At 42.8% G+C, this 17,599-nt stretch overlaps 3 protein-coding genes, 2 long non-coding RNA genes and 1 other non-coding gene across 7 annotated transcripts; 4 read left to right on the top strand and 2 right to left on the bottom strand.

Annotated features, from left to right (window-relative positions):
* Positions 1–4: 4 nt before the first annotated feature.
* On the bottom strand, positions 5–611 carry LOC124340450. The gene is made up of 4 exons (XR_006918050.1): positions 573–611; positions 451–514; positions 219–282; positions 5–52 (listed from the first exon to the last, which is right to left on the bottom strand). It is a non-coding gene; the product is annotated as an uncharacterized LOC124340450 (long non-coding RNA).
* LOC124341643 lies at positions 113–187 on the bottom strand. The gene has a single exon (XR_006918559.1). It is a non-coding gene; the product is annotated as a small nucleolar RNA SNORD36 (small nucleolar RNA).
* Positions 612–1,213: 602 nt separating the features above from the next.
* On the top strand, positions 1,214–2,248 carry LOC124340451. The gene is made up of 4 exons (XR_006918051.1): positions 1,214–1,528; positions 1,590–1,789; positions 1,854–2,099; positions 2,159–2,248. It is a non-coding gene; the product is annotated as an uncharacterized LOC124340451 (long non-coding RNA).
* A 2,556-nt stretch (positions 2,249–4,804) lies between these two features.
* Positions 4,805–8,993, top strand: LOC124340745 (serine/threonine-protein phosphatase 6 regulatory ankyrin repeat subunit A-like). The gene has a single exon (XM_046793352.1). The coding sequence runs from the start codon at positions 4,805–4,807 to the stop codon at positions 8,714–8,716; it is 3,912 nt and encodes a 1,303-aa protein (XP_046649308.1). The 3' UTR covers positions 8,717–8,993.
* Positions 8,994–10,541: 1,548 nt separating this feature from the next.
* On the top strand, positions 10,542–12,767 carry LOC124340444 (prostatic acid phosphatase-like). The gene is made up of 8 exons (XM_046792968.1): positions 10,542–10,934; positions 11,008–11,106; positions 11,170–11,404; positions 11,467–11,657; positions 11,714–11,837; positions 11,909–12,123; positions 12,190–12,370; positions 12,439–12,767. The coding sequence occupies exons 1-8, from the start codon at positions 10,830–10,832 to the stop codon at positions 12,561–12,563; spliced, it is 1,275 nt and encodes a 424-aa protein (XP_046648924.1). The 5' UTR covers positions 10,542–10,829; the 3' UTR covers positions 12,564–12,767.
* Positions 12,768–14,946: 2,179 nt separating this feature from the next.
* On the top strand, positions 14,947–17,578 carry LOC124340441. 2 transcript variants are annotated; one of them, XM_046792966.1, is made up of 6 exons: positions 14,947–15,310; positions 15,387–15,586; positions 15,648–15,798; positions 15,862–16,099; positions 16,164–16,772; positions 16,828–17,578. In XM_046792966.1, the coding sequence occupies exons 2-6, from the start codon at positions 15,409–15,411 to the stop codon at positions 17,461–17,463; spliced, it is 1,812 nt and encodes a 603-aa protein (XP_046648922.1). In that variant the 5' UTR covers positions 14,947–15,310; positions 15,387–15,408; the 3' UTR covers positions 17,464–17,578. The 2 variants fall into 2 exon arrangements, with proteins under 2 accessions (XP_046648922.1, XP_046648921.1); XM_046792965.1 differs by having other exon boundaries at positions 14,947–15,315.
* The last annotated feature ends 21 nt before the right edge of the window (positions 17,579–17,599 follow it).

The following is a 17,599-nucleotide window of genomic DNA, read 5'->3' as shown; positions in this document are numbered from 1 at the left end:
TTTACAGATCCATACATTGTTAAGATCGACATCCAGTCACAAATCCAGTAACCTAGAAACAAAACAGATAGTGAGCAAAATGTCTATGGTGGAGAAAAAAAAGATAACTTTGAAAATTCAGTATTAAAAAGCTCGTAATTTGGTAGTCAACATCATGATCTGCCAAATGTTAGTTCATCATCAACTCAAAACTAAACGATAAAGAGATAGGTAGTCACCTTATGCATTTTAAGGTGATCTTTTTAACTGGTGCCAATCAGCTAATCACTCAGTAGAAGTTAACTGAAACCAAAACACAAACCATTAATACTTTATCATAAGTTAGGTGAAAATAGATGCCAATTTTGAAGTCAGTATTAAAAAGCTCGTAATTTGGTAGTCAACATTGTGATCTGCCAATAATTTGTTCATCACAAGCATAACATATAATCAACAAAGAATTCTTTTTACCTGGTTTTCACACCCGATTTTAACTCATACCAGCTATGACACTTATAACTACAAAAGACTTTACCTAGAAAAGAAAGAGCAATTAAATAAAGAATACAGGTGGAATTGATATTAACACTTACAAATTCAGGATTGCAATTCATTGTTGCTCATTTTGTGGATTAGGCATCTATAGAAATTCAATAAAAATTTAGAACCATCTCTAGAGACAAAAGCGAAAGCATGCAGAACTAAACGTGTTCTAATTGGCAAGTGTTCAGTAGACAAATAAGTCAACAAGGTTGTTCAGTATAGCGTATAACAAGGCATCACGACACTAGCAAAGAAACAGGTCAATAGAATCAATTCAAGTTTAAACATATTACCATAATTTCAATTAAGTGGGGTCTACAGCAACAGAGTCAGTCAGATTCGGAGATTCCATATTTTACTCTACAATCTTATAAGCATCCTCAATGAGTCCACTCCTTCCTGGCATGCTTGACAGAAAGAACTCAAAAAAGACTTCTGCTTATAAATGTCTTTCAAGTCCAGCCAATACTGACCAAGAGTCGGTCGCTCCCTAAACACAAATGACAAAAACACCAGAAAAATTATTTCAGATACTTTGCGTTATTCTTTTTACTTCAATTAAACTAAAACATAGATTCTCCATCAAATATATTTTCGAATTAAAAATTAAATCAAAATTGTAACAAATTAAATGTGTTCCCGCAAATTAGATTCTGCATTTTAGCAGAATTTCATCTGTAGTCTGCTACAATGTTTTTGAAAAATCACAACAATGAAATAGATTGTCAAAATGCCTTCGTGTTACGTTGCTTACTGTCAAAGTGATTCTAGATGTAATACCAGCCTTGTTTCATTCTTTGGAGTACCTAAGGACCAGTCTTTATTTGAAGAAGGGAAAAGGGTAATCCCCATCAAAAGAAAAAGCTCTCAATCCAAACTCCAAAGTCACTGGTCTGAGTGGCTCCTGTCAACTCCACTTCCAAGAAAAATGTTTTAAGAAAACCAACAGGGAACACAGTCCTAGGCGTTTGAAGGCTGGTTCCAATATGAATATTGAGCCTTATATGTAAGCAACGTGTGGATCTAACAAGTTGCCGGAAAATAATAATTTGTGTTATACATTGCAGCTGAATCAAATCATTTCTATCAGGACACAGAAAATCAAACAAGCTTGTCGAGGGTCTTCTCAGTACCTGGTGGATTGATTGTATTAAAGCAGACAAAGACTGTGCATGGATCGGCTGATACTGCCTGGGGAATCTTGGTGATCTGTAAAACAAGTGAATGACCAACGAATGAAACTCCAAGGAACTTGGAGAACCAACTTGTAAGTCAAACATTTACTTCACTTGATCATGATGACTACTAACAATTCATTTTTATGTTTGAAGTTAGTTGCTGCAGTCAATCAAAAAACAGAGAATGACCTTCTTAAACATGCCTGTTCAAAATGTAATAAAACGCTGAGGACAACTCTGCAGCCGCATCTTGACAAGACCATGCAAAGTCCAGCTAATGTTTGAAAAACCAATATTTGCCAAGGGAGGTTCTACTCGCGAAATTGACGGGACCTCCAGAAACAAAACCGGACGTTGGAATCGGCACTGAAACGTCAAGAAGAGCCTGAAATTGCCATGGTAATTTCACCGTATAAAGATGCACAATTTGGACATTTTTTTATTTTGTAAAATTCTAGACGGATGTTTTAAAAGTGGAAATGTTTCAACCGATCGATAACGACGAAGAAATCACAGCTAGGAAAGGCCAGCTGGAAATAAGAAGCGGAAATACTCGAGAAAGAATTCAGATTTATTTGGTTTTGGTTAACATTTTTGTTATTAGTTTAGTTGTCTGTAAACTAATTTAAAAACAAAAATTTTAAATTTTGTTAAATAAATCGTTTTTAAAATACCATTTACATATTTACCTTTGAAATTGATGTGTAGAAATAACGCGGCCATTGACATTTCCCGGTATAATATTCATTAATATAATTTGCATTAGCTACACGCACGAGACGTATATTATTATTATTCTACAGCAGTAGATCTAGTACATCAACATTTTCAAATGAATGGCAAGTTATGGGTTTTAAGAAGTGTACCACATATAGTTATATAGGTAACAGTTGCTTTGTGCTTACGAATGGTATCAGCATGTTTTGTTGACCATCTTGGGCTGCTATTGAGATTCAATCATACTATTGCTGGCTTCGTGCTACTGCCGGCCGAGCTCTAGTTGTTGCAGTTGCTGGCTGCTGAGACTGCCCCGTTGTTAGTTGCTGATTGACGACGACACATCGATGGAAATGGTAAACGACACAGGGCAGGGATCGTTCCAGACTGTTCACTGGGCTCTGCTGCTGCTGCTGGACCTGGTGGTACAGCAGCAGACTGCCACGGTTCTTGCTGTTGGCCTTTTTTTATGCTTTCGTAATAATCGTCCATTTTATTATTATCCGGCTGCACTACTGCAGTTGCTGAAGGTGTGGCTGCTCTTCAGACAACGACAGGGAATCCCTTAGAGCCAATCGGGTCCTTAATTTGTGAGATGATCCAATCGACAAACAAACCTAAAGAATAAAAATTGCCGGAGCAAATGGAGATGTCAACCGAATCGAAGTCTTTGATGTCGCGGCGCGCTTTGCCCTGTCGACTGGCGGATAAAAAGTCAAACGCGACAAATCCCAGACGATCCGGTTCCTCCCGTCGCCCGACACCAGGATCTCACTGGGTAATGCATCAGGTCGTTTTACCGACGTTTCGCCCATCAAGCCGGTAGACTACTCCACATCGGTCACCCACTTTTGGCCGGCTAAATACCGACTGGCTGGCTGAATAGGAAAGTGCCGTGGCCTTGGCCAGCAACCACTTGTAGACACTAAGCGGACTCTTGGCGGGAAGGCCAGCAGGTGGTTGCGGGCATCGTTAGAGAAGATCTCCAGGGCGATGATGGACTGGTGGGAGGTAGTGCAGCTCGCGGATGTCCTCGTAGCCCAGCAGGGAGCACTTGTGTACCGAATTCAATTCGTGACGGTTGTTGCGGCGGGAACGCCTCCCGGGAAATTCAAAACGTTGCGGATATCTCGCGACGAAGTCTGACCAAAGCCGTCCACCACGTACTGTAGGAGTGCTAATTTCCTGTTTTATTAAAGTAATGAGATGAAAACCCTGGCCATCAGCAATTCGGGAAAGTGCAAAGAAGTAATTAGGCACCTAAGAGGAGGAGTCCGTCCACCGATTTCAAGTTCTTGGACGCGGGTCGAGCTTGGAGCTGGGCTTACAGTTCATGGGTTCATGACGTCCAATTCCTCCTAGATGCGCTGGGCAGCCACGGCGGCTAAATGTTCAATCAAAATACTAAGAAGGAAACGGATAAAGAATTTCGATCTATATGAAATCATTTAAATGAAACAAATGGCACGCACCTGTGATTAGGCAATTGGTGAAGGACTTCCAGCAACGGCATTGGCTCGCTGATCCGAGTCGGCCGGCGAAGAGAGAGGAGGAACAGGATGCAGCGATGGAGACGGGCAGTAAATGTTGTCCAGCAACTGAGAGAGGCCAGGCCGGAAGAGCCCGAATCGCTGCTGGCGCTGTTGCCGCCGACGCTCGATGTTCGCTTCTTGGCCTGCGTGATGAGCTTGACGGCAAAAAGTCGAAGACGTGATGGACGCAGAAGACCTGAAACGCCAGGATGTTCCTCACACGCTCGACCCTGGAATAAATATTTAAAAATGTAAAAGCAAACACGAAAAAATGGCATGAAAATGGTGACAGGATTGGATATACCTTTGCCCAGCGGATGAGTGGGGCTGTCTAGAGTTTGGCTACTGAAGAAAAATCCGGCGGAAATAGGCCATGGGGACGGACTTGGTGGAATCTGCACGTATTCAACGATGAAACCAGAAAATCAAATTCCTCAGAGCCTCTTGAGATTCCACGACCGCGTCGTGTGCCGCTTTATTCCGCCAGAATTATTCCTGCTTGAAATATAATTAATCAGATGAATAAAATCAAGCGTTAAAATAACCTGCGACTTATGTGTAACAAATTAGACCAAAGCACATTTTAAACATTTTTCTTTCACATTGGCTCCCCCATGTGAGAATCTTCTTCTTTTTTGAGGAAGAATTCCTCAAAATGTGCAACTCAGCATCGATTGCACAATCCAAACTGCCACGTATTATTAGAGCCACACCCTTGGTGACAAACAGCGATTTCACGTCCGTTTGGTTAATTCTCGAATCGAGAACTGATTTTCACGGCGAAATATTTTGAAGAAATGTTTTGAAGATATCCGAAAGTTATTTGGTGCCGAGTCCCAGCCAAAATTGTTCGTCATGCCCGACGCTGATAGTGAACCTGACGTGGACCACGAAACATGGAAAGTTGATATGAACTTAACTTATTCTATGATTATTGGTATTTTAATATTTTTAGTGTTTTCTGGACTATTAAAATATTTCGTTGGCAAGTACCGGCAAAAGGTGGGAGACTTCTCAAGACATGTATTACGCCGTTATATCGAGCCGGTGCTTCTAATTATCCCGGGTGTGAAAGGCTGGATTGGTGCCGAGTTCAAGGTCAAGTTGCTTTTCGTGCCCGATGCTGATAACAAACCTGAAGAGAAACACGAAATCTCGGAACCTGCGCTATTTCGTTTTCTAATCAACGAAGAAATTTATAAAAAAATCAATGAAGCTGGAGTTAGAATGCCTGAAATGCTGAATGTTTTAAAAGACATCGACAGACAATCGAAAATCATTCAAGTCGAAGCCTACCAAAGCAGCATGATGAAAGCGTCAGATAAAATCAAGAAATTTCACGTCTTCATCGTCTTCAAATCGACAAGTGTAACAGATGAAGTCTACTGGTGGTCGTTAGAAAAAGGCCTAGAATACATCGTCTTGCAACGATCCCGCAACAAAGAAAACGTCAAGGACAAGTTAGATGGACAAACGCGAGATCAAGCGAAACCCATCAAAGAAGATTTGAAAGGAAAAGGTACGATTCAAGATCTGTTTGAAATCCTTTGGGCCAATCAGAAGATTGCAGAAAAGTACAACATCTTTTACTCAAACTGCCAGTCCTTAGTCACTTTCGTTGGCCAACAAATTACCGAAATAGGATACAAATACAAGGGGAAATCCCCTTTCTCTGCTCCTCGTGAAAGAGGCTGGAACCAAAAAATGTTGGATTTTATCAAAATCCTAAGAGGCCTTAACAGTTGTGACTGTCATCCTTTATTCCAACTCCTTTTATTGGGAAATACCGATCTGGTTGATAAAATGATAAAGAGTGGCAAGTACGACATCGACGCCTCCTGCAATGGACTCACTCCGCTCCACTTTGCCATTATGGATTCGAAAACCAAAATGGTCAAACATCTTCTCGAACCTCCACTGAATGCCGATCCCACGAGGCGCGATAAACACGGCTGGAGCGCCCTTCTATGGGCGGCCATGATCACAATGAAAGCGGAAATCTTCGATTGGCTCCTAGCTCATAGCAAAGTCAAAGTTGACGATGTAGGCGAACACGGAGAAACGGCTCTCCATTTGGCCGCTTTGGCATCCAACGTCGTCGCTGCTCAAAAATTATTAGAAAAAGGAGCCAATCCCAACATTTTCGCCAACAAAGGTGTGTCTCCTCTTCATGTAGCAGCAACGCAAAGTGATGGTGACGCGATGTTCGATTTGCTACTGGCACATGACAAAATCAACGTTGACGATGTGGACGAACACGGATTCACGGCTCTCCATTGGGCCGCTTTGGCATCCAACGTCATCGCTGTTCAAAAATTATTAGAAAAAGGAGCCAATCCCAATGCTGTAGGCAAATCGGGTGATTCTCCTCTTCATGTGGCAGCAACGCAAAGAGACGGTATCCCTATAATAGATCTACTGCTGGAAGCTCAAAAAGTCAAAGGCCTGGGCGATGTCAACGATCGAGATAAAGAAGGATGGACTGCACTTCATTACGCCGCCGCCTATTCCAATGAAATCACGGCCGAGCATTTGATCAAAAAGGGAGCCGATCTCCATTGTCGAGACAATGATGGCCTTACTCCACTTGACATGGCTGCACTTGGTGCTATAAACATGAAAATCATCGACTTGTTATTGCAGAACATTAACCAAGGAGAAATTGAACAGTACTTAAACGACGAAAGACTTTTCTTTTGCGCCATGTCTAACGTGCTCGGACTAGAAATGGAAATAGGTGAGCGGTTGGTAAAAAAGGGCATCAAACCTCCAAGTACCGAAACTGACGAGGTGACAGAAGAATCTGATGAGGAAACTCCCCTTTTTTTCGCAATACGCGCCAACAACGTGACTAGGGTTAGAACATTGCTGGAAAGAGGAGCCGATCACACCATACGCAACAACAAAGGCCTCACTCCATTTCATCTGGCAGCGGGTATCGATAGAGATTCTGAGATTCTCAAATTACTTCTGGATAGTGGAAAAGTTGACATCAATGAAACTACAACTGAATATGGACGGACTGCCCTCCATATAGCAATTGCAACACCCAACGTGACTGCCGCTCGCTTCCTGTTATCTAAAGGAGCCAACCCCAATGTGGCTGACAAATATGGATGGACTCCGCTTCATTTTGCGACAAAAATTGCAAAAGACCTGGACATTGTCGAATTACTACTCGATCACAAAGACGTGGATGTTAACCGCTTAGACAAATGGGGAAAATATGCGCTATATTACGCAACGTTCAACGAGACCAATCAAGGCGAAAAAATTGTCAACCGTTTGAAAGAGAAAGGCGCCGTGGACACAGCAAACGGACTACCCAAAGTAAACAATGAATTCTTAAAAAAACGTATGCGGACTTTCGGCAATCAAAAGCCCAGCAAATTGGAAAACATTTTAAGCGACGATACAGTACCAATTGAGGATAAATTGGATAGAATTTCCGGGGAATTTCCGGCTTCAGCAATCACAGGTTTGAACGTAGAAACACTTCGTCGCCTATTGAAAAATGGAGCAGATATCAGCAGAGCACGTGGAGAATATGGAATGAATGCGCTTCATTTGGCATCAATTTATGCAAATACGACCGATCTGATCGAATTCATTCGGGAAACGAGAGAATTCGACATCAACGGAATTGACAACGATGGAAACGCACCTCTCCATTATGCAATAGTGGGCAGCAACGTCACAACTGCTTGCTACTTGCTGGAAAAAGGAGCCGATCCCACCATACGCAACAACGAAGGTCTCACTCCACTTCATTTGGTGGCAACGTATGCAAAAGAAATGGACATTGTCAAACTACTCGTCAATCATAAAGACACAAATGTCAACTATTTAGACAATGAAGGAAACAATGCACTACACTACGCAATGGACAACGATCACGGCCTTGCCGAAGAAATTGCAAATCTGTTGAAGGGAAAAACTGTGTTGCTGAAGGCAGAAGGAAACAATCACGAACCGGAGAACATTGCGGCATTGGTTGATTCGCACATGAAAACGATTCGTTTGCTAATAGAAGATGGACAAGATATTACCGCGATGACATGGGGAGAAAACGGAGCGAACGCACTTCACCTGGCGGCAGCTGGCGAAGAGACGACAGATCTGATCAACGCCTTTCTGGAAACTGGAGAATTCGACATCAACGGAGGTGACAACGATGGATGGACACCACTCCATTACGCAATAACGGGATCTAATGCGACAACAAATGTTCCTCACCTAATTCAACTGGGAGCCGATCCCAGCAGCATTGCCAATAACACCAATAAAGTCACTCCACTGCATTTGGCGGCCAAAAATGAAGAGACGGCGGAACTTATCGACACCATACTAAAAACCGGGCAATGCGACATCAACGGAGTTGACAGCGACGGAAGGACGCCTCTTTATTACGCAATCAAGAGACCCGACCCTGTTTCAACCAATGTTCGTCATCTGATTGAAATGGGAGCCGACCCAGGCATCGCCGACAGGAATAGAGTCACCCTTCTTCACTTGGCGGCGATATATGCAGAATCGATGGATCTCATCGAGCTACTCCTCAATACTAAAAAACTGGACGTCACTGACTGCGACGACAACGGACTTACTGCTCGCGATTACGCTCGATACAACAAACACGGACTAGGCGACACGATTGTCGATCGTCTGACGAAAAATTTATTAGCTTCCCGTATAAAAGTTCTCGTTTGTTTATGCTGGATTTTCTGTTTCGTTTTTCTATTGGCAGTCTACATAGTAGAAGCCTGACAAAACAACCCCTCTAGGCCTCTACTCCTGCTGCAATAACCCCAATAATTTCTTTTTAAAATAATTCAACTTGTTTCAGTTATTACTCCTCCCGCTTACGCTTATTCATATTGCCATGCCTTACGCTTGTCGCTTACGGTTTGAGAATCTAGACACTGATGTGGTCTTTATCTGTGATTGTCTGTGATCTAGAGAAGCAAGTTAAACGGGGCGACAGCGCTAAAAGTTACAAATACTGCATCGTTGGCTGCTCTGTATTAACAATGTTATTCTTTCATTCAATGGTCAATTGTCAATAAACTTGTGACGCACCAGTGGCGTTATCCAATATTTCGTAGTGTGTAACTACTATAATTGGTTAAGAAACTGACCTGAACAAAGGCGGTTGCGGTGTGCTGTGTGAGGATCAATCTCACGTTTTCCTAGTCTTCGGCATAGACATCGTCCGACAGCAGGAGCACTGACCATAATGCGGAGTTGACGGGAGGTGAAGACGCAGCAAGAATATTTCCTGGATTGAATTGACTTTGTTATTATTAATGAAATGGGACAGTTGAAGATTTTCACATATTATCTAGATTTAGTGTAAAATCCTTGGCTTACTTAAAGACCTCATTAAATGCAATTTCCCATCGTGAATAAGCCACCCTCTTTTAAAGTTAAGTTTAATCTTTAATATAAGCTGGCTATAAAATTCTAAAAGTGAAGCATGTAAACCTTAAATTCACCCTGCTATATGCTAATCTCATAATGTAACCCCAATTAATCGTCCTATAACCCCCTTATTTCGCAAAAACACTAATATCCTACATAAAACTGCCTATCCCGATAACCTGGCAAAAATCAAGGCTGTATCTGAATGCTCTTTGGTAAATACTGTGAAATTGAATGAAATTAACTTGCCAGTCAGTTGTGTCATATGGATATCTATAATAACATCGACACCGAAAACCTTGAAAACTATGGCATTAAAAATTGTTCTCTCGTGATCCTGTTTCTCCTTTGTTTATCAACACGGGAGTCTTTATAAAGACTTTTTCAAAATTGGTAAAAAATTAAAAAAACAAACATCTTTCGTTTGCTCTAGACATCACAATCACTTATCCGAACTGCGAACTGCCAATACAAACGAAGTTGAACAGGTTTTAATGACTGGCTAGCGAGCAACGTTAGAAGTGGGAATTGAAATTAGATAATGTCATAAGTCAATACGATCAGAAAATATGAGTATTTAAACAATTTTTTTAACAGATGAGTGGGCAATCTTGATAATAATAAAAAGGATTACCTGTTACACGGGTAAATAAAACATTTTCAGTCGGCTACGAGACGACGATTGAATCGGATTGAAAAATGACCACATGGAAATGTGGAAAGAATCAGAATTCACCAGAATTATTCGTTTGTCACTCCAATTGTTTTTGTCTGTATCTCCCATGGAACATCAATGGGAAAATTTGAATCTTTCTCAATTTATAGAGTTTACCAATTCTCATCCAACAAGAACCAAATGTCCAGAATCTGTAGAGTCTGCACACGAGAAAGCAGACCAGACGACGACAATACGCAATCTGCATGATTTCTGATCATATTGTTGCCATCTGGCGCAATTTATTGATGACAATCTAAGAAATAAAGAAACAAGCTATAGGGATTTTCTGAAAATTTAACTAACCTTGATTTATGTGTGCCACTGAATTGTCAATGACTAAATAAATAAAATATTAGACCCAGATTGCGTTTGAATTCAAACCCGCACCAAAAAACGCCATCTATCAACAAACATTACACTTGATACTACACGCTTCACACAAATGTGTCGTCTGCAAAATTCTTGTCTCGTCTCAAAAATCACATCAAGATCAGATTACTAACAAAGAAATGCTAATGCGCCAATCGGCACTTTTTGCCTTTCTCTTTCAAAGTTGATCGACCCCCACACATTAATTCACTTTATCTAACGTCGTGGGCTGAGTAAGAGTGAGGCGTTTTTCCTCCGCTGCTAAACCCCATCGACCACAGGTCCACTGCAACTCCTTCACCTTCCTTTGACACTACCGATTTTACCTCGAAATATTTTCCTATTTTTGCTACTTTGTCGTAAATTTACAACATGGACTGGTTCACGTTGGCACTGAGTTTCGCCCTGTTTCTATGTGTATCAGGGGAAACAGAGTATTTAGGAAAAGCAACCAACACTCTCAGACTTGTGCACATGGTATGTAGTAACTTGTTGATTCTGTCTAAATGTTTCGTGTATGTATAACTATCAAGTTAATTTCTGTTTCTAGTTGTATCGTCATGGTGACAGGACTCCAGTGCGACCATATCCTTTGGACCCCTACCTCAACTTAACCCATTGGCCTGTATCGTGGGGCCAGCTGACCAAAGTGAGTTTCACATTCTCCATGCATATTTCTCCAAGCCTAATTATCTTGACATTTCCCTCACAGGAAGGCAAAGAGAGGCATTTTAAACTGGGACAGTTGAACCGGGAACGCTATGGAGATTTCCTCTCAGAAACTTACAACCCAGATGAAATTTACGTCAGATCCACTGATGTCGACAGGACCTTGATGAGTGCAGAATGTCATTTGGCGGGACTCTTCCAGCCCAATGACAATCAGACTTGGCATCCAGATCTAGCCTGGCAGCCCATTCCAGTCCACACTATTGCAAAAGAGCAGGGTCAGTTTGAATTTAAGTCACGTGAAATTGAGAATATTCTTTCAATTTTCTTGTCATTTAAGATCTGCTGCTGGTGTTGGAATCGGAGTGCCCTCGTTATGACGAGCTCCTCGCCCAGCTCAACTCTTCACCAGACGTTCGCAAACGCATGGACAGTAACAAGGAAATGCTGGATTATTTGGCTGTCAAGAGTGGCCTGAATATGACAGAGATTGATGACATCGAATACCTTTACGACACGCTCTTTATCGAAGTATATTTCATTTCAAAATCAATCGATTGATGAACAATGATAAACCTTTTTTACAGGATCGTTTCAACAAGACGCTGCCCGAATGGACTACAAAGTACTTTCCCAGTCCAATGAAGGAATTTTCCGACTTTAGTTTCGAGATGAAAGCTTACAATTTGGAAATGCAGCGTCTCCGTGGAGGTAAGACAAATGAGTCACAAGTTCACGTCATTTCCCTGTTGTAAAACCAAATTGATGATGTGCAATGACAGGCCCGTTGGTGAAGGAGTTGGTTGAACATCTGGGCGCTTACGCCCAGTCGAAGCTAACCCCACCCAATAGGAAGCTGTTCATGTATTCGGCTCATGACGTCACTGTGGCCACTTTTCTTTCTGCCCTCAACATCTTTAACGGCATCCAGCCACCGTACGCGTCCATGGTCCTGGTGGAGCTGCACGAACGCAAACCCAACGACTTTTACGTCAAGGTGAATTTGAAATCAATTGCGCAACATTTCTTGATCATTCGAAATTTCATGCAACTTTTAAATTAGATTTTGTACAAGAACGTGTCGGATGATGGGCGGAATCCCGAGGTTCTTTCGCTGCCCGGCTGCACGCGATTCTGTCCCCTTGACAAGTTTTTCCAGCTCGTCCAAAATGCGACGAGCGACGACATCAAAGTCGAGTGCAAATTGGTGAAGCCTGATGCCTCCACCTTTGACACCATGCTAGGTTAGTCACTTGTTAACAAGTTGACAAGCCTGAAACTAAACCGCATAATTTCTGTTTGTTTTAACTAGTCATTAGCCTGTTGGCTTCCTTGAGCTGCCTGTTGCTGGTCGCCTTGCTGGTGATTGGCGCCCTGTGGTACCGCAAAGTGAGGCAAGAGAACGGTTACGCCTACAGCACCATTCAAGCCGAATGAGCAGCCCCAAATCATTTCATTTTCCTGTGTTATTTTTCTTTCTTTCCCTCCATTGGTGACAGTATAAGTTCGAACCATCTTTTTCTTCATCTATTTTTTTTTGAAACTCTTGTGTGTTATGTTGACCGTAATTCCTCTCTCAGTTGTCAATTTAAGTGGTAAAAAATGGCGAAAAATAATAAAAAAAAGGAAGAGAAATGTAAATGGCGTCATTCCAGATGTTGAACACGCACTCCACCTTTTTTCATTATTATTTTTCATCTCTTCAAAATTCTTTTTAAAAAGGTGGAAAATGTAGGCGAATGATTTCTCTTCCGGCTCCTGGATGATGACAACTCGTCAACAACACGTTCAGTTTAAAAAAAAAAATCGTTTGGCAGTTGGCACCTTCTACCCGATTTTCTCGAAGCCCATTTTTCTGTTTGTTTGTTCAAAAAAAGATTTCAGAACGTGTTTAGTTCCTTTTTTCTACTCAACGAAAAAAGGTGAAACAGCCCCTTTTATTTTCTCCTAAACTGGAGGGGGGGACCCGCTGGCAGACAGATCCGGGAGAAAGTGGAGTAGCCCGAGTGGAGTAGTAGCTAGCTAGTAGAGAGAGCATTGGTCGTGTTTTCTTATTTCCTCGGACTCTTTTAAATATTTGTCGAAGAATAAAAGAAAAAAACCCAAAAGTTTAGAATCAGGTAAAAATTCAGACTTGAAATTATTTCCCTGTTTTAACTTGAAAAAATTCAGATGGTCCAAATTAAAAATGAAATAATAAAAGGTGTTGGTGAGTGCGTAACATAACTGGCGGTGATGAGATTAAGGAGGTTGTTGCGGGGTATATAGGGGCGTATCCGGCAGTCAGTCTAGGTGCTGTGTGCCACGCCGTCGGGAGAGACGACGACCGAGTGCAGTGACCGCGCAAGGACGTTCTCTTCTTCTTCTTTCTTCTTCTTCTGGTTTTCTCTTTTCTTTCTTGTGAGCTGAACGAACGAACGTTTGGAATGTCGGTCACAGGTGGCAAGGACGAGGACGCGACCAAAGAGTTTGGGGTTCTTGTCCTATTTATCGAACCGTCGCATCGTCGGTCGTCGTCGTTGGTCGCCCCTTTTGGCTATTCAAACACGCCAGACTACTCACGCGGGCCTTAATATTCTCTACTATACCAACTGCTGCTGCTGCTGCTGCTGCTGCTGATGGAAAGAAAGAGATCACTCCCTTTTCTTTTCTCCCGGAATAAAAAATAAGGAGAAAGAAAAATAGGCACCTTTCTCCTGGCATACCTTAGCGGTTTTTCACCTCAATCATTACTAAATATTCTTTTATTTATTTTTATTTATTTTAAAAATTAAAACGGATGTCGCCCAGTTTTGTGTGTCTACTCCCAACAGGCCATTGGACAGATAAAGAAAACACTAAAATTCCATTGAATCATCAAGTTGAATGGAGCCCATAATTAATAAAATCGGCGTGACGTAACTACCGGATTGATTGGCTCCCACATGACAGCAGAGTCGCCAAGAAGAAGAAGTTAAGAAAAAGAGAAAACGAATTGTAAAAATTGAGGGCCTTTGGAGAAAAGAGTAGTATAAGATCCGGCTTTTCCCCCAAATAAGGCGGCCGCCTCACGCCGGATGCCCCCAGTTCTCTCCTCCTTCTCCTTGTTGTATTATTCAACCGAACGAATGTTGTACAACATACGCACAAGACTGACAGCCATGTGCTGTCGCTTGAGCATTTGGGCTTTGAGAGAAGAGAGAAATGTTTTAGTAGGGCTCACGTTCGGTTATAGGTGTTGGTTGGAATGACGTCACAAACTCGGCCCCAAGACTCGCCTTTTTTCCGCTGCTGGCCCGGCACTTTCAACCGTAGGGGAAGGAGGAGAGATAGTAGGGCATCAAAGATGGGACTAGCAGCAGCAGCTCACAAGGAGAGAAATTCACAAAACAACAAACGAGACCCAACAGCAAGAAAGAGAATGCAATCCTCGACTGCATTGGCCCTTAGTCTCGCATCGGCAGCATCCGCGACATCATCTTCTTCTTGTGAAGCTCCTCATAATAATCAGAGATAATCATCGAGTCAATTTTGAAGTGTTTTCGTCACCTCCGGACAAGAGTCTTCCATCGGCCGTGCCCATTTTTGCGACAAGAATTCTCATCTCTCGACGACGGAGCATCTTTCGATTTAGTTCATTTTTTAAAATGTTGAAAAGTTTTCTCTGTTTTCGAGAGACGGAAGTCTTGCACAAGAAATTAAAAAAAACAGGTCGGTGGGACTTTCGTCCGTGTGTGATGCACTTGACAACACCGCGCCATTTTATTTTTATTAAGTATTTTTAATTTTAAAATTTTAAAATAAAATTGGTTTTATTTTTTTGAATAATTTTGTCTGTTTTAAACGGCACTGGGGCGGTGGCGCCCCAGTGGAAAACGATTCGTATCGCAACATTGACACGTTGCGCCATCTCAAGTTGAGAAACAGCTGATTCAGCTTCCGGCCTCCCGCAACCAGCCACTTCATCAGCTGTGTGTGTGTCTGTGTGTGTTGCGATAGGGAAAGAAAAAAACCCGTTAAATGGGCAAAAGATAAGCCCCAAATCGACTCTTGATTCTATTTAGTTCAGTCCCTGTCATATCGGGGAAAGCAGGGGCCATCTTGTTTGACGTTTCAGGCTGAATTTACAGGCGACAGCTGGAGAGATCTTGCAGTGCAACAGGTGTCCAAGGCCAACAGGAAATAAACAGTTGATCAAACAGGTGGTGAGGTAAAAATTTGTCATCTCTTTATAATCTTCGTGTTCTCTGCCAGTTTCATTTTTGGCTTCTCTCCTCGCAGGTGTCTTCTTCTCTGATGATGAATGCGAGCGCAAGTCCTACCAATGAGTACCTGCACCATCAGTAAACGTATTTGCCAAGATGACGAAACCCCCTACCCCGCCACCAGCTACAACTCTTGCTGGGAGTGGGTGGCCTCTTTGCCCGGTGACCAAGACAATGCCAACCTGAATGTAGATTGCAGTCCCAACAACGAACCCAGTGAGTGTCATTCCACCATTATCTTTATCCTGATTGCTGATAACTTTTTTTTCCCCTGCAGTTTTGGCTGGTAGTGATTTTATCGTCAGGAAAAAAGGTATCCTCGGACTCCACAATGGTGGAGGTAAACACAATGCAGCAGACATTTATCAGTTGGCCCAGGCCACGAGGAAAGCCAGGGACAGACCATCGGTGGTTTCTGAAGGACCCAGGTGAGTGCAAATACCGACTGCAACTCTTGATAATATAATTCCAATTTCCAATCATTTCTGCAGGGAAAGGGTCAGCCAGGACAGATCCTCAATGCTCCGTTCGGCGTTTGCAGCTCAACGTTTGGACAAGACCAATTCGGAAGGAACTTTCTCTTTCGATTCGTCCACGATGGATGCGTTTGGTGTGTGCGATGACGAGTACAGCCTTCCATCAGCTGAAGAACTTCTCTTGCAAATGGGATTTGGTGGGCCATCCCAAGGACTAGACAGGGTACCAGAACGTTTCCTCCAATCATCTCAGGTTATTACATAATTCAATCAAAACTAAACCAAAATCCTAATAGGAATATTATTTTTAAATTCAGATGCGTGGTGTGGATATTGAACAGTTTTTCTTAACCCAACAAGAATTGAACGATACGTTTGAAACGGGTTCACTCGGTTACAGGGGACTGGCCGGTCCTCCGACACGACGGCCTTCCGGAATTGTGGCCAGATTGTACGAGCGGATGCTGCGGAAGAGTTCCGGGCCGACGATATGCAGTAGTTTTGAAAATCCTCCTGGATCCAACCACCCGATGGAGCCACTCACTTTGAAACTGCCCCAGCCGGAAGTGTTGATCGAGTCGGAAGAATCAGCCGTCACGCCCACTAATAACAATCAGGGCGCTTACAATTTCAACACTCAATCGGGGACGATGATGCCGCCCAGCGGATCGCACAATTCCAGTCTGGCCAGCTCGAGAAGGTCCAGTTTGCGTCGACAGGAGTGTGTCGACGAGGAAACGTTGGCATCCGCCGAGCCGGCTGAAGAAATTCTCTGCCAGCAATCGGAGCAAAGTAGCGGATTCGTTAGTGGTCGAATGCTGGCCAACGCTTCGCAAGTCTTGCCCACCGTCTACGTGACTCCTCCCCCGTCTACAATTTTCTCACAGGCCAGTCTGGACATGCCGGAATCGGTCACTACTCACGAGGTTGATCATTTTTAATCTTTTAGAAGAATTTTGGTTAATGAAATTTGATTTCCAGATTGACCCTATCATCTCTGTGCTGCAATTGGCTGCCGAGGCGTACCGGGTCCGGATGGCCACCGCTCCACTTGCCCAGGAACTTCCTCACGAAGAAGATCCTTGCGATTGGAATCACAACTTGGAAGACGTCAAGGAAGAGTTGCGGGGCGAGCTGGATAAAACGGACGATTTGCTGCAGAGACTCCAGCAGCGTCTGTCTCACGCCCGTTCCATCCATCAAACGTACGACTCGTCGGCACTCCGCGGCGTCCTGACGGACATGACGACTTTGCTCCAGCAACAACAGCGTCTCTACCGTCGAGTCAACCAAATGAGAAACGACTCGCTGGAAACTGTCCAGCACTTTCACGTCAATCACCACGAATCCGTCATCGATCCAGCGAAAACAACGACATCCCTTCCGGCGGAAGAGTCTTCTAGTCTGCTCAAATCGAGCGCCAACGTCTCTTCCTCCTCCCCATCCAGCGACGACGACGATGAAATAATTTTCCCTTCCGGAATCCATTCACGTCTGTGGATGAAATCGTTTGAGCGCCGACTGACTACACACATTCGTAAAACGATCCGGCAAGAGTTGCGTCGAGTCCGACCATCAGCTACTAGAATAACGGCACGCTCAAAGTTAAAAAAATAATTATTACCCATCAAATTATCAAATTTTGCACAATTTTTTTTCTATAATCATGTTAGGAATTCTTTTTCAATTATTTAAAAAATATAATTATGGTACGCGTTTTTCTCCTGCTTCCCAAAATAAGCTTTTTGTTATT

Source organism: Daphnia pulicaria, chromosome 5 (assembly GCF_021234035.1).
Source record: "Daphnia pulicaria isolate SC F1-1A chromosome 5, SC_F0-13Bv2, whole genome shotgun sequence".
Taxonomy (NCBI): Eukaryota; Metazoa; Arthropoda; class Branchiopoda; order Diplostraca; family Daphniidae; genus Daphnia; species Daphnia pulicaria.
This window is presented reverse-complemented; position numbering and strand designations above follow the sequence as displayed.